Source organism: Panthera tigris, chromosome C2 (assembly GCF_018350195.1).
Source record: "Panthera tigris isolate Pti1 chromosome C2, P.tigris_Pti1_mat1.1, whole genome shotgun sequence".
Classification (NCBI taxonomy): domain Eukaryota; kingdom Metazoa; phylum Chordata; class Mammalia; order Carnivora; family Felidae; genus Panthera; species Panthera tigris.
In genome coordinates, this window is record NC_056668.1 from 126,880,478 (window position 1) to 126,896,884 (window position 16,407).

The 16,407-nt window shown below is 49.5% G+C and overlaps 1 protein-coding gene across 1 annotated transcript in view; it reads right to left on the reverse strand.

Moving 5' to 3' along the window:
- EPHB1 (EPH receptor B1) overlaps window positions 1-12,687 on the reverse strand; it is a 322,262-nt gene extending 309,575 nt beyond the window's left edge. Inside the window, exon 1 of the mRNA XM_042999022.1 lies at window positions 12,582-12,687. Coding sequence (XP_042854956.1) covers window positions 12,582-12,660 — 79 coding nt within the window. The 5' untranslated portion in view covers window positions 12,661-12,687. The remainder of the gene's footprint in view (window positions 1-12,581) is intronic.
- Window positions 12,688-16,407: the final 3,720 nt, after the last annotated feature.

The window sequence follows — 16,407 nt, forward strand, 5'->3', positions numbered from 1 at the left end:
CTGGCTCCTTGGGATTTCCTTTCTTTGGCCCTTATTGTGACCATGAAAGCCCCTCCCCCCAAAACCAACTGCTTCCCTTTCTCCACGTCAGCCCTTCAGATTATGAGGGGACAGGACCTTCTGAATAGTCTCTTTCCCCCTCACTCTGGTTCCCTCAGCTCTTCTGTCAGCCCCACCACCTCACTGGCACCGTCCTAATGGGACAGCACCCACCACTGAGCTTGAATGCTTTACATGGTCACAGAGGAGCAGCACAGAGGAGGGAAGGGGGCTGTCACCTCCCTGGTGGGCATATCCTACCTCTCATCTCCCTTATGAATCCCACTGAGCATGCCAGGGTCTCCCTAGGAGAAATGTGGCTCCTTAAAGCTCTGAGTCCTTCCCCAGGAACACAAGGACCTGACGAGTGGCCCCCTCTTCTGCGTGTGGGTGCTCTTCCTCCTTGCGCTCCCCCCTCCCCCTGGCCCTCTTCCCCCCTTCCCCTCTCTCACCTCTCCTGCCTTCTCCCTCCTTGTTCCCACTCTCCCCTCTCCCTCCTTGTGCCATTGTTGCTGCTTAATAGGGTGTTTCTGGGATGAATAGTGTTTTCAGCCCTGGCTGGGAATACATCCGGCCTTTCCCAGCCCCGCCCTGTCCTCATGGGCGCTGGTGGAGTTCTGTGGAGAGCTAGCCCAGACAATGGGCCAGCAGATTCACTTGAGAACTCACAAAAGCCCCACTTCCCTCCGCACAGTGCAGAGTGACAGGCACAGGGAACAGATCCCCTTCCCTGCATGCAGCCCACGTGGGTTACTGTGAAGGCATGGGGCCCTATGCAGCAAGGCTGGAGCCCTAGGTCCTCGACCCGGGAAAGCCAGTGACAAGGACCAGCCTCTCTCTAGTCAGAGCTCCCAGAGGCTGGGCAAGCCCTCCCCGCCCCCCGCCCCATGCATTCATTGGGAATATGAGCATCTCCATGCCTGACACGTGGAAGCATCTTGGTGTATTCGCAGAAGGCCCCACATCCTGTGTTTAGAATAGGAGGGGCGAGGGCTTGCAAAAGGGAAGATGGGATACACAGCTCAGGGCATTACGGGATGGGGGCAGAAATGTGCCCAGGATGTGGGTAAGAGCACTGGGGGCCCATTCAGGTTTGGGTGAATGGGCCAGTGACCAAATCAGCGGGGGAACAAGACACTAGCGAGGCCGTCAGCCTACAGTCTTCTCAGGGGAGGAGGCTTATCTGCAATGTATTGGTCCCTAACTCTGTACCAGGAGACCGTGAATTTAAAGGCAGCAACGTGTTGGAGGCCTGGAGAGGGAACGCCAAGTTCTGGAATGCGGGTGGGGAGAGTGCATAGGCGGTAAGCAGGGACATGAATGGTTATTCTTCAGCCTCCCAAGGACAGTCAAGTGGTAATATCTAAATGTGGCCATGTTCCAAGACTTCTATTAATTTTTAAATTGAGTAATACAATCAAGTGTACACTCTTTCTGGTAAGGTGTCAATTCTCTTTGCATCCTCCTGATTTCCATCACCAGTACTACAGGCTGGCTTTCTTGGACAGGAGGGGGGTCACCATTTCCCCACATCGTAAGAACTGCCCTAACGTATGATGTGATGACAACTGGCAAACAGCAAACTGTGTCCCTCCTGGAAGCTCCCTTGGTGCTTCACATCTTGGGTTCACATCGCAGCAAAATGACATGGAGCTTTACTCTACAACAGCCAAAATTCAGTGTTAAGGCTAGAAATGGCCAGAGACAGTTGAGCTGTGTTTTATGTTTCACCATGTTCCTTAGGTACACCTGCCCTTCCTTTTAAAAAATGATGCAAAGCTTTACTTACCAGCAGAGGAAAATACACACCTGCCTTATTTAAAGGACCCCTACCTAGCCAGTTATGATGCAGCTAACAGAGCACTGGAGGTGAAGTCAGAAGACATGGGTTCCAATCCAGCTATATAATAGCAGTGTGACCTTGGGCAACCTACACAACCTCTCTGAGCCCCAGATTTCTCACCAGTAATATGGGTAAAATATACCTGTTTCTCAAGGTAATATGAAGGTCTAATGATGCTATTGTAAAGTGTTTTTTATGGTACCTGGCCCATAATAATCACTCATTATCTATTATTATTTTGAAACAGTTGGATAAAAAGTTAAGATATATGCTTTTTAAAAATTTTTTAACTTTTTTTTTATTTTTGAGAGACAGAGAGAGAAAGAGAGAGAGAGAGAGAGAGAGAGAGAGAGAGAGAACGAACAAGTGGGGGACGGGAGGAGAGAGGGGAAGACACAAAATCAGAAGCAGGCTCCAGGCTCCGGGCTGTCAGCCCAGAGCTCAATGTGGGGCTCGAACCCACAAACGGTAAGATCATGACCTGAGCCAAAGTCGGATGCTTAACCAACTGAGCCACCAAGGCACCCCGATATATGCCTTTTTTGACGAGTGTAAGGTCTGTGTCTAGACAGGGGTCCCATGCCCCTTCATTTTTTGCATGTGGACCTCCAATTGTTCCTGCACCAATTGTTGAAGAGACGGTCTTTGCTCCATTTTATTGCCTTTGCTCCTCTGTAAAAGAGAACTTGACTATATTTGTAGGGGTCTTTTTCTGGGCTCTCTATTCTGTTCCATTGCTATGTGTATTCTTTTGGAATACCACACTCTCGGGGTGCCTGGGTGGCTCAGTCGGTTGAACGTCCGACTCCGGCTCAGGTCGTGATCTCGCAGTCCGTGAGTTTGAGCCCCACATCGGGCTCTGTGCCAACAGCTTGGAGCCTGAAGCCTGTGTCTCCCTCTCTCTCTGATCCTCCCCTGTTCATACTCTGTCTCTCTCTGTCTCAAAAAAATAAATAAACGTTAAGAAAAAAAAAAAAAAGGAATACCGCACTCTCTTGATTACTGCAGCTTTATAGTAAGTCTTCCCTCCTCTGTGCTGCTCCTCTGTCACCATGTAAAGCATTCAAGCTCAGTGGTGGGTAGTGTCAGTTCTCCACCTCTGCTCTTCAACATTGTTTTGGTTATTTGACATCTTTTGTCTCTCCATACAGACCTTAGAATCATTTTGTCTATGTCCATAAAATAACTTGCTGGGATTTTCATTAGGATTGCATCGAATCTATAGCTCAAGTTGGGAAGAAGTGACATCTTGACAATATTGAATCTTCTGTCCACAAACATGGAATATCCCCCTATTTAGTTCTTCTTCAATTTTGTTCATCAGAGTCTTGCTGTTCATTTCATAAAGATCTCACCCATATCTTGCTAGATTTTATTTTTGAGGGGATGCTAACATATGCTTTTAATAAACAGCCCTTAGAATTTATAAAATGTTTTCACAGACATCATCACATCTTCAAAAGACAGTTGAGAGATAGGCATGTGCCCTATTGCTTGAGATCTTATTACACACACTAGCCATAGTACCATCAGTCAAATGGACCTTGGCTTGCATTCCCTGGACCTCTGTAGGGAACATACCATCTTGGCTGGGAAAGAACACAGCTCTAGGGGAAGTCCTCCAGCCTGTTCAAGAGCACACCCTCCCAAGTGGCCTTAGTTTACCACCCAGAAGCTGGGCTGAATGATGTTCGCTACGATGGTCTATGCTGGCAGTTGGCAAACTTTCCGTCAAGGGACAAATAGTAAATATTTTAGGCTTTGTGAGCCATAAGGTTTCTGTTACACCTATGTAAATCTGCCATTGCCATTACAGCATGAAAACAGGTTACAGGCTTCATCGTGCCCGTGGCCTACCGTTTGCCCACCCAAAATCTAGACAGGAAAAGGGTCTGGCCTGGACAAATGTGCAGACAGAATTTGTTGAGTGAGATTTAAATTTTTTCATGTAATTTTTAATCAACTAATTCGTTATTTTAACATACAATAATAAAATAGCCTTTGAGCTATCAGTACACCTACAAACTTCTGCAGAAGTCTTTGTGACCCTTCAGAACACCAGAAAGACACCAGCTGTGTCCCTGGGGATATTTAGTGAACAAAAACAAAATTAAATATAGTTTATATTGAGTACTCTAAGCAAAGTATATCCATGGAAGATGACTGGCCTAAGTCTGGTCTATGATGCCATTCTCTCTGGCTTACTGGTTTCCACCAGCTTCAGGAAGGAGTTTAAGTTCTTCCTAGAAGGCCTGAAGGAAAACAGAAGAAGCATGGGGAACACAAGTCTCACTCACCACTACTGAATTTTCAGAGACACATGGGTAACTAGTGTTCCTGTCAGCTGGGAGTCTGTAAACTTGGCACATCAACAGAAACATGTTGTCATGTTTAGGGAAGAGTCCCCTTTGATCTGATGGGGCCATAATCAGAGGCACAATGAAGGAGATCAGTTGAGAGAAAATGCAACATAGCAAAACCAGGTGGTAGAAGGAGAGGAGTCAGCAGATGGGCAAAGGGGGCTTCAGAAGGGAAGCCAACAGCAAGATGCTCAATCAAAACAAGCCAAGGCCTACCCAGGAATCATGGGGAAATGGCAAAACTCTGCCCGCCCTCCACAGCCTAGAGGGCAGCTGGGGGATAATGGACACAGCAAGGCTCCTGTCACCACCAATACTGAATTTCTGCAACTACAACCAAAGAGTACCAAGGAGTGCCAGCAACCACTAAAAGCTAGGAGAGAGTCAAGGAACAGATTATTCCTCGGAGCTTCCAGAAGGAATTGATTTGGCCAACACCTTGATTTCAGACTTCTGGCCTCCAAAACGGTGAGAGAATAAATCTTTGTTGTTCTAAGCAACTAGCTTGTGGCAATTTTTTATGGTAGCCCTAGGAAGCTAATCCAGCCAGGAATGGCATGTTCCCTCCATGACTCCAGGGGCACGGTCTGTCTTGTCTACACCTATATCCTCAGGTCCAGGCACATTGTAAATACTCACCACCTGCTCAGTGCATGGATGGCCAAGGCTGCTGCAAGCCCTGAGCTGGCTGATGGGTGGCCCCTGGGCCTGAGAGTAGGACAAGGGGTGGGAGATAGCTGGTCAAGGCACTGGCCTGAAGGCTGTGGAATTCTCTGACTTGCGAAGTCCTAAGTTCAAGTGCATTGGAGCACTGGGGTGAGGAAGTGTAGCAAGTGACAGCAAAGGTTGGAAGTCCAGCAGGAAGTAGTAATCAGGTTCCTGAGAAAACCATGACCCTGGATCTTGTGACTATCCTGAAAAACTACTTTCATCACCTCAGTCTGTAAAAGAATCCTTGGAGCTAAGTGGTATGAACTATCAGGGCCCTGGGGAGGACAGCGATGGTCAGGGAAGATTTCCTGCAAGAGCCAGACTACAGGCACCTCTCGGATTCTGCAAAGGATTTGGATGGGAGAAGACATAAGGGATTGGAAGGTTTGGAGCAATGTTTCCCAAAGGGTAATATGTGGAACTGGGAAACAAGAATATATGCTCCAGGGAAAAAAATGTTATGTGGTCCAGTTAGTTAGAAAAGTTAATTAAACCAGTGTCCTTACCACAAGACTCTTTGGTAAGGATAAAGGGGTGGGTTGTGAAGCGGGGCTCCAGAAACAGACCATCCTCAGTAGCTAATACTGGTCAAGTATTCTGGCTGCCAAGGAAAGGGATGGTAAATGGTAAATGGGTGGCAGAGAGTGGGCATGGCAGGGCCAGGCTGGTGTCAGCCTGCAGAACATGGGACCTGTCCCCACCATTCTCAGCCTTCCACCCATACGACTCAGGAGGTGGTCTGAAGCCAGAGGTGAGGAGGGCCCAGGCTGTGGTAGAGACATACCTGGTAAGACACACGAACATGAGTGTCACTATGCCTTCTCTGGTGAGGAAGGAGATTTCCTAATTACAAAAAGAAGGCAAGATGACAGGGCACGCACTGTGTTTATTTTCATTTCATATCCTTTCAGATGAGCTTAATGACAATGCTCTACCTTGGTACAACTACAGTGCCCCCAAACAGCACATTGATCCTGATTGTATCCATTCTCAGCTCACTCCTTGCTGGGAATCTCTGCCCTAACTCCCCAAACTGTGCTCATGTCAAGAGGGGGCCATGGGAAGTGAAGCAGGTAAGAAGGAGCCCCATGCCTGGGGCAGGGGAGGGTGGCCCTTACCACTCCCTGAGCACAACCCAGCCAAGCTGACCCCCGACTTCATCTTCAGAGCCCCATCTTCTCCAATGATCCCTGCTTCCCAGCATCCTGGGCCTCTGAAATTCTCTCCCCACTTCTGGCAAAGAACCCCAGGCAGAAGAGTGTGGTAAGTCCCACGGGCCGTACTGTCTGGCCCCTGTAAATCCACCCATCACAGGCTGCCTTTGCTCTTCTCCCTTTCCTGTGCACCTTTATCTAGCAGGCAGTCTCTACAGATGTGCTAAAATCATGGATAAAGCACGTGTGTTTTCCAAAGTGGAGCTCCGCCCTCCTACCTAGGGAATCAAGAATGCCCAGCTAGGTCACCATAAGAATGCTTGACAGGCTCTGGGAGGCTCCTGGGCTCCCTCAACCTGCACTTTTGGTACCTCCAGGCAGGAAAATTGAGGGAAGCTGATCCCTGGTGGTTTCTCAACCTCCTCCATCTTCAATTTACATAAAGCATCCAAAAGAACAGCCTCCCCAAAAGATGGGGTCTTTCTGCAATTACTGGAGAATGAGGCAGACCCTCATGGTGGATCAGCCTCACCCACCCTCCACCCAGCTGCCTCTGCTCCCACATGGCCTGAGGGACTGTCGGGGTGACCAGCCACAAAGCTGCCGCCCCCCTCATTACTTTTGCTCGGCAGACTCGGCTCCTGTGTAGATCATTTGTCACTCAAAATACAGCCCTGACACTGGGGACTGGATACCTGTCACCAGGTACAAAGCTCTCTTCCCCCAAGGTCCTCTGGTTAAAGCAGAGAGGTGGAAGAGCTAGGCACGGTTGACCAAAACCAGCAACTTTTGTCAAAAAATAGGTCTCTTTCAGACTAGCTAAGCTCGAGCATATTGTATAAACACTACACATAGATGCTTTAAAGCAATTTTTAAAGTTTGCCTTCTGTAAATTACATCACCATCTCCCCTGACCACCTCACAACTGTGACTTGCTGCAGAATTCATTTTCTCATGCCTACACACGGGATCCACAGAAGCCAGCTTGGGTTTGCACCCTCGAATCCCTTGCCATGACCCCTCCACTGGGAGGTATTTCTCTCAATCATGAACTTTACCCCACAGTGAGAATCCAAAATGACCCCTAGCTCCAAAGCCTAAAGGCCCCACCCCCACGGGCCCTCTTCCCAAACAGGCTGTGAAAGATGTCCCACTCCACAGTGCCCACCTGCTCCGCAAAGAACTGTGCCTGTCTCCCACAGCCCCTCGCCCTCCCCACCCTTTCCGCCACCCCAGCAGCTGCCTTCTTTCCAGAACCACCGCAGAAAGATGAAAGGGACCATGTCCCTTAAACACAAGAGAATATTTTGAACAGAGAATTAACAGCAAATTAAACTGGTTTCATTGTACTCATTCATGCACAAAATGAGTGTGGGAGTTAAGCAGAGAAAAACCAAACAGGCAACGCGTCGCGATAATCAGAGGGCAGAACCAAGCCTCAGAAGGAAATGATCACTCAGGGGAGGAAAGCGCCACGCGGCCTGGGCTCCTAATTGGTCGGCAGCGCTGCCTCTTCTCACAGCCGGCCTCCTTTCCAGGGCTGGGAACTGCACAGGGTGACTGTGGAGCTGACTCCAATGAGCTCCCTTTGGCAGCAGCCAGTCCCGTCAAGGCGGACGCACCCTCCCCCAAGTGCCCAGGCGCCTGCCCCCTCCCAAGGATCGCAGGGGCTCTGGGGCCAGAGCAGATGCTTGCACTGGCTCTGCACAGGCTCAGGAAGCAATGTTACAGCAACAACCAACTAGGGCCCACGTTCCTCCAGCCAGTCTCCCTCCCAGGCACATTTGGCTGCAGTGAGGTCGCGGTGGAACTGCTCAGCATAGGCATGACGTCTGAGTCCACGGGTCTCCTGTGGATTCATCAGAATCCAGGATTAGCAGCAAGAGAAAAACAGCCTGTAGAATGCCGAACAATTTTAAACAACCTCACAAATCTCTTTTCCACCAACTCTGCCTGGTTAATCCATTATCTGGTTCCCATCTCTGGTGGGTACCCGGGCCCCTCCTTTTGCAGAGGCCTCACCACTGCCATCCCTAGAAACGTACACAGGGCCCTGGCTGGTGGGAGGGGAATGTCCATGAGCAGGCAGTAAGTGAGAGGACCCTGGACCCCCAGCCCCCAGGACCAGCTGAGAAGGTGATCTTATGCAAATTCATTTTTAATGGCAAGTAATGCTGTTAAATGTGCCAAATTCCCCATACAGGCCCACACACCTGGCCTCGGGGCAAGCTGGGGCCTCGCTCCCGGGCAGACTGCTTTAGAGGTCAGAGAGGGTACATGTGACACCCCAGCTCCTCCCTGCCCCCACCCTCCTCCACACACCCACCCTGGCTTTTCCAGCACAAAGGGGGCTCCCCTCAACAGCCAGACTCCATGAGCTGCAGGGGTACCTGGCATGCAAGAGCCCAGGCTGGAGCCACATGCTAGCAGGCTGCTCAGGACCTCACCTGCCTTAACCACCTCGCACAAAACACTCTGCCACCCTTGGCTTGTCACAGAGCAACCCAGGGATCTAAGTATGGTGCTTGCACTTCCTTTTCTATTTCTTCTTAATACATAAAAGAAGATAAAAGGAAGAAGTTAAGCTTAGTCCTTCTGAGTGTACAGATGGCCCCTGGTGCCCTCCCTGGGGCTCTGGTAGGGGTCATGTGTCAGGCACAGCTTCCCAGGTGTCCTGAGAGAAGCACAGGAGGACAGAATGCAGAAGGGTGACCAGCGTGCCCTAACAGTGTGTTCATTTCAGCGTGACACTGCAGCTTATAGATGCCTGGCAAAGAGCGTATAATCTGGTTTAGGCCAAATGAACCCTTATAAAAATAGAATCAGTGGCTCTAAAAGATTCCTGCAAAGAACTCACAAGTTGAGCCATTCCAGTACTGCAAGCGTAAATAAGGCCCATGAGCCTGAGGTTGCTGACACTTGCCCTACATCTAGTAATTGCTCTTCATCAGCCACACAAGGAGCTAAGAGCCATGCTAGTCTAATCAGATCTGAAAAGAAATTGGCCAAAAACATCAAATAATCAAGAAGACTATTTGAGATGTGGATATATACCTGCTATTGCTAATGATGCACCTTTCCCTGAGTGTGTATTTTGCCTTGCTCTCCCAGCTAATGAGATTAAGGAGACATTTTAATCATAGCAAGATATTTTAAAATATTGTTTCTTTCATCTTTATCTGATTTTTAAGTAATTTTTATTTTACTGTGTATATTAAAATGCACAGAATATATTAGTACAGCAGCACAGACACAGTCACACAACACAGAAATATATAGGTACTGGAGTGCATGCTTGACCCAAGGTCCCAGAGATTTACCACCATCCTCCTTCTAGAGAGTCAAGCCAAAGCCCTCTACCCCCTCCTGGATTCCTGGCTCCCTCCTCTTACCTGTTTTGACTCTTACCTCTTCTCTGTGTTTGCTCTCTGAATACCTTCCAATAAGTCCATTTGCCTACACCCCCATTGGCATCACCAACTCATGCCGGCCCCCTCTCCTGCTGGACAACAGCATCAACCTAACTTCGGTCTCGCCCCCCTTTATCCCCGTCCCAAACCCATCCTCCATCTTGCAAACAGGTAAGGCTCCCTAAAATGCAAATCTGGTCATAACCCTCTGGCCCAAAAGCTTTCAACAGCTTCGTGGACCTGGGGGGAAAGTCCAAGCTTCCTTCTCCTCCTCCTCCACATCATCATCATCATTGTTACCAATAACATCCAGTAATCCCTTTCTATTGCCAGGCACCGTTGCTAAATGTCCTGCATCCGCTACCTCTCTGAATCTCCACAGGCCTTTCAGAGGCGATCATAGGTACTCTGTCCACTCTGCAGATGAGGCTTAAAGAGTTTAAAAGACCTTCTAGGTCCCCGCAGCTCAGTGCTGCCTCTGCTTTCCACCCCAGCCCTCTTTCACTACAGTGACCAGCTCCTTAGAGCTCTTCTCAGTGCTGGCATGTCCGTCCTCTCTTTCACCCAAGCCTTACCTCCCTCCCCTTCCCTTTCCCTGGGTGACTCTTCTCACTGGCTGGCTTTAGCGTGGATGCTGCCATCAATGACATGTCTCCCGCCTAGGCCACAGTCACTAACGGCTGCTGAAGCAGTAGGTGAAAGGCCTATGGGGAAACCAAGTCAAGCCAAACCTGTTCAAGCCTCTGGCTCTAACTTCCAGTTTACAGGGTGTGCAAGAGCCCCAGCAGCACGCTAATTAACTGACACCATGGGGGTGTGATCAGCAAAACCCAGACTCCGTGAAACTCTGCAGGACACACAACCTGGTCATTCAACAATCAAATTACTTGAGAAAATAAGACGGCAGGGGAACCTATGGATTAGAAGAGACAAGTCAGCCAAATGTAACAGGTGGATCTTGTCTGGATCCTGATTTGAATAAACCAACTATAAAAACTTTTATGAGACACACAGGGAAATTTCAACACTGACTGGATATTGGAGAACACTAAGAAGTTAGGTTAATTTTTTTAGATGTAATAATGGTATTGTAGTTATGTTAAAGAAAGGAAAGATCAACATATTTATCTATGTAAAAATTATTAAATTATGCTTATTATGGATAAATAAGACCAAAAGATAAAAGCTGTTTTGAAAACGAGTTGCCTACCCCAAGCCCCCAAGTATGAATTAGGTATTTGTATGAATTCCAAAGAATCCCTGAATTTTCCCGTCAGACCAATCACTACATGTTTAAGTAATAATTTCATTAATGCCATTCTTTCCCGTGCAACTGTTAGCTGTGTGAGGGCAGAAATGTGTCTTTTGGTCAGTGGTGGGTCCTCTGGACGTGTATGTATGTACACCCACGCATGCACATTCCCCCCAACACCTACAGACACCCACAAGTACCTCTACCCACACACATGCCCCTCCCACCTCTCTGCCCAAGGCTACCTTCCCACTCGGCCCCATGAGCCCACACTGGAAGGAGAGGCTCCATGACCCACCTGGCCCCACCAGGTCACGTCACAGTGTGCTTGCTATCTCCTCACTTCTGAGGCTCAAGGTTCTTCCTCTCCCTTCCAACACCTCTACTCACCTCTAACTCACCCTACACACATGCCATTGCCAGAGCCTTCTTCCTTAATTACCACTTTCACCCAGCCTCCTCCTGGCACAAAATCCTTAGGGTATTAGCTCTATTCAACCAATTACAAAAAATGAGCAGCCAGTATGCACATGCACCATGCTAGGCCTACTGGCAGATCTAAAGTTGTACACGATTAAGATACCTGCTCCTAAAGGCCTCAGTTTCTCAGCCAGGACGGTCACAATTACAGCCACCCAGACTGAGTACCTACTGTGTGCTTTACCTACATCACCCCCACATGCTTCCCACAGAAGCCTAATGGGCAGACTGTATTATCACATTTCTATAGAAAGAGAAACCGGGCTCAAAGATGAGGCCTCAGAACATGCTGCAACCAGGGCCTGATTCCAACTAAGGTCTTATCTAACCCTAAAGTCCATTCTCCTAGGATAGTTTTATCAGCTTACACACCAAAGACATCCCTGACCCACCTGGCCTATGTATTGCCACTCCTGGCCTAGAAAGAAGCTCTGAGTCCATCAGTCACTCCATCATCTCACAAACTCACCAGTTATAGTTATGACTTCCCACCACTATCCTTGCTGTGTGTGCCTACCCTCCCCTCAATAAACCCAAAGTTGCATGTGTATTTGGGCACTTGAAAACAAGGAAGAGATCAACTTTAGAATGTGATAAACATTATCCTTGGAAATACATTTATTCTGTACAACAGAAAGGGGTACTTGAGCTGGGGCTTAGCACACGAGGAGAAGTGTGCTAGTCAAAGAAACGTGGAAAGGAATTCTAGGCAGAGGGAACAGCAAGAGCAAAGGCACTGACACATGCAAGAATTGTGTGTTTGGGGGGATCAGCAAGCTGCCCAGTGTAGGATCTCAGAAGGACTGACAAGAGCGAATTAACACTCAGGTCAACCTGAGTTAGAAGCTGTCTCATTCTCTGCCTAGAACATCCAGCAAAAATTTTCCTTAATCCCCAGGTCCCCATGGCTGAGGATGATGAGAAAGAGGATGATTAGGACAATGATGATGAACTTCATGCATCAAGAGTCCAAAGTGTCTTTTCTACTCCTAACTCCTGGGAAACGCCCATGATATGAAGAGCCCACGGCCCTCTGCTTGCCCTCCACTCACCGATCCACACTACACAAAGAAGTTAAGAAAATCGGAACTGCTACGTAGGGGCATCTACCTCATCTGTTAGGAGACCACTAAGAACTGGCTCAAGACACCCTCTAAGACCATGCCGCCCTGCATGCTGCCCTCAGGAGGCTGGCCAGAATCAGAAGTGGGAGCTGAGCTCCCAGCCAGCATGCTGTATACCTGGCATGGCATACGTTTCATTCCCACAAGGAAGCAAAGCATCAGGGCGCTTCCGGGGACTGGAGGCAGAGCTCCCGAAGGCTGGACCCACCTCCTGAGAAGGCCTGGAGCTTCTCAGCCTGGAAATGAAATGACACACGCAGAGGGCAGACAGTTCCACACGGGAGCATCAGCTGTTTCCTCAGTAAGCAGACAGACCCGCGCAGACACTGCTCTCCTCCACAGATGGGCGCCTAGAAAACACAAAATCGCTTCCAAACTACACACTGTGCTGAAGCCCTGTATCACCTGCCAGCATGCTGACTGCCGAACCTCTCCTGCAATCTCCTGGGAGTCTGGAGCATCAGGGCTGGCCTGCCACCAGCGACACAGAGAAGGCCAATCTGTGCCACTAAATGAGACCATGGGGTCAGCAGGAAGGAGGAACCAGTGGAGACTGGGCTGGAAATCCTACAGACTCAGCTTCTCCACCCAGTCCTGCCTTCAGCACTCAGTGCCACTGTGATCAAGTCATTTTCCCCAGCTGAACACGGGCTGCTAATGAATCCCTTTTATAGGATGACACTTGGAGGTGACGACTGTAAAAACGTAACTTAGAGGAGGCTGGGCATGAAGTGGATAGCTGAGATGACAAAACACTTGGCCTCTGTGCAGCCACACCTTTCCCCTCACCCATGACAGACACTGCCAGCAGCCCAGGCACACTAAGCCACCAGGGCACAATCCTTCTCATGGCAGCCCACCCCACCAACATGCCGATAGATGCCACTGGCACAGGAGATAGCATCGATTTGCCCTCTAGGAATTAATCAGGCTCCAAGTCACGAATCCTTGAGGGATGTTTAATGGTGAAACACAGGGCGTGTCATGGCCTTGGGCCATGGTCCACATGCAGTTTGGGCTCGAAGAGAAGAGAAGGGAGGCTGCCTACAGAAGCGGCTCTAAAACCCCTCCCTTCCTCACATCACTGAGACCCAGCTGCCCACCAGAAAGATGATTCCTCTGGGGAAGGAAGGCAGACACACCCACTCAGGCTGGAGTCCCAAACCAGCCCCCATCTTTCATAGCTAGTCCCAAAATGTCTGAGCCGGGATGAAGGAGGGTCTGAAGTAGGTAATAATGGTCCTAAAGTGAGAAGTGACCATCCATCCTTCATTCATTCCATGTGTCAGTCAACAGTGCAATGGAAGGATGGGCTGGCTACTTCAGTCAGAGCCAGGAGTCGGGCCAGGCAGCCCAGAGGAAATGCCCCTCTGAATTTTATTTTATTTTTTATTTTTTTTAACGTTTTTTTATTTATTTTTGAGACAGAGAGAGACAGAGCATGAATGGGGGAGGGGCAGAGAGAGAGGGAGACACAGAATCAGAAGCAGGCTCCAGGCTCTGAGCCATCAGCCCAGAGCCCGACGCGGGGCTCGAACTCACAGACTGTGAGATCGTGACCTGAGCCGAAGTCGGACGCTTAACCGACTGAGCCACCCAGGCGCCCCTGCCCCTCTGAATTTTAGATGAGTCATGTCCCTGAAGAGACCAGCAGGGAAGGCATTCTCGGCAGAGGAACAATGGTACCTAAGGACTGGACACACCTGTGGTGGGAGGGCCACCTTAAGGGACCTGCCAATGACCCTACCACCCTGCCTTGCTGACTTGCAGTCACACTCTCCTGCAGGGCTGCTGCTGCCTGCCCCCACCCCCCATGCCCTTGGCCTGAGTCCCAGGGGTCAGAGAGCAGCTAGGATCGCAGCATCCCTCCACAGCAACCATGTAGCCCCTCATGGTTTCCCAGGCCAAAGGAAGGTGGAATCTTCCAGAATCCTAAGAGTGAGGAGCTGACCAAGAATAAAACCACTCTTTATGAATATGGCGAGGGGGGATTGGGGTATGCCCAGAATCCCCTGACTTAAACCTGGTTGTGAGAAAGCATCAGGGAACAACTCTGCCCTCACCTTTTCAAGAAAACTCTCCAAGGCACACTCATTTCACCAAAGGGCCAGAGTCTCCCCCGTCCACACACACCTTGTGTAGGCCCATGCCTCCACTCTCATACAGTCCTCCTGGTGATGAGACAGATATCACGTGAGCAGAGGGACATTCGCCAGGAGGCAACTCCCCACTGAGCGGTTCCCACACCCCATCATGAAGCTGAACTACCAGGGCTGACCCTTCACCAACCTCTGCCCCTGTGAATCAGAAGGCTCATGTGGGGCCCTTCGGACAGGGGCCTGAGGACAACTACAGCTTCCAGCCAGATTCCCACCTCTGTCAACACCAAACCCACGGTGCTTTCTAGCAAGTCTGCCCGAGGAGGGCTGCCCTCTGAGCCTGACACTGCAGGGGACTACTGATGAGCAAAGCAAGAGGCTTGTGGGCAGAGGACATGGGCTGGAGGAGGCCAACTCTGTAACGATCTACAGTAGAGACCAACCCGCTGGGGAGCAGGCCTTGGACAAGAGGAAACCATCAAGTCACTCAGCAAGAAGAAAGGTGAGCAGTGGCATGCCAGTGTGGGTGGAGACAATGACTGTCAGAGTAGTAATAGCAACGTCCACCACCACGGCGTCAAGTATTACCGGATTCTCACGGCATGGTCTCAGTGCCTCTGTCAGTCTTCAGTGACCCCATGAGGTAGGTTCAGTGATTATCCCCCTTCACTGACAGGATAATTGGATAATTTGCATCCAGTGTGACAGGTTATGAGAAGGAGGCCACCAAGACTGAAGAACACTGGTTGAAGAGAAAGGTAGACATCCAGCAGATACGCGGCAAACACACACGGGGCATCTCTGAGGTGGCTTCTACAGGGAGGCCTCGGAGGACCTTTGGGGACTATGAACAGTCTGCAGGTCTGGGCGGTCTGTGTGGTATCTCACAGCTTCTTTCCCGGACCTTGAGGTGCCATAAACCTGACCTGGTGATCCATTAAAAGACTTCCATGTCCACATCTCCCTCTTGCTACAACTCCCTGCTATTGGCTACATGGAAGAAAGTTGGAGGAGTCCAAGAGAAGATTCCAGTTACTTGCTTCTCTCCAACCCCTACCCCAGCCCCAAGCCTGTTTGCCTGTTCCAACAATGATTGGCATAGGCTGCAGAAACTGGAACTGAAAAAGAAAGGTAGAGGAAGGACCTCACCTTTCATTTTGGATTTCAATTGTGCCCACTCCCCCTCCCCTTGCCCATCCATTTCAAAATGCAGGAGAAAAACCTGTCATGCTTTTCCTATTATCGGCCCACCTTCTCAAGCAGTTTAAACTTGAATAGAAACTTAAGCTGCCCTTCTTAACATTCAGGTGGCTTTTCCTCTTAGACTTATAAACAGCAAATTCACTTTTGCTTACATGAGTACTAGAAGGATATTTGAGCATGTTTAATGGGAAAAGTACATGTTTTCACATTCTGCATCTGCACACAAAAGGTCCCTAGCACCACACTTTACTTTTCAGCTTCTTCCAAGCCTAGAAAATTTCCACTTCAAAGCTGTGGCTTTCTTATTTTCTTTGTGGAAAAAAATGCATTGGTAACAGTTCGAGATTATTCTCTCCAAGACCTTTACTCTCCCCCTGCTTGCAATGGCCGGAAAGACAGGCAGTCACTGTCCAACACCCACCTTCTGCACCGGGCACCAAGACCATTCCTGCGTCCATCTGGACCCTGATTCTCTGTCACTGAGCGAAATGCTTAATTCACTGGGCATCCAGAGAGCCAGCAAATGCAGAGTGAGAAGACAAGATAGAGGTGGCTTTGATCTCTGTGGGTGTCAACTCCTGGGGGCCAGGCTTGGCTAGAAAAAGCAAGGCAAATCTGCAGGGCCATGGGAGAGCAGGGGTGAGCGAGCGGAGAGCATAGGGCTCTCCCCCATTCAGACTCCTATTTTGCATTGATTTCTTCTAAATAACACCTTCTAAACTACAAATCTCC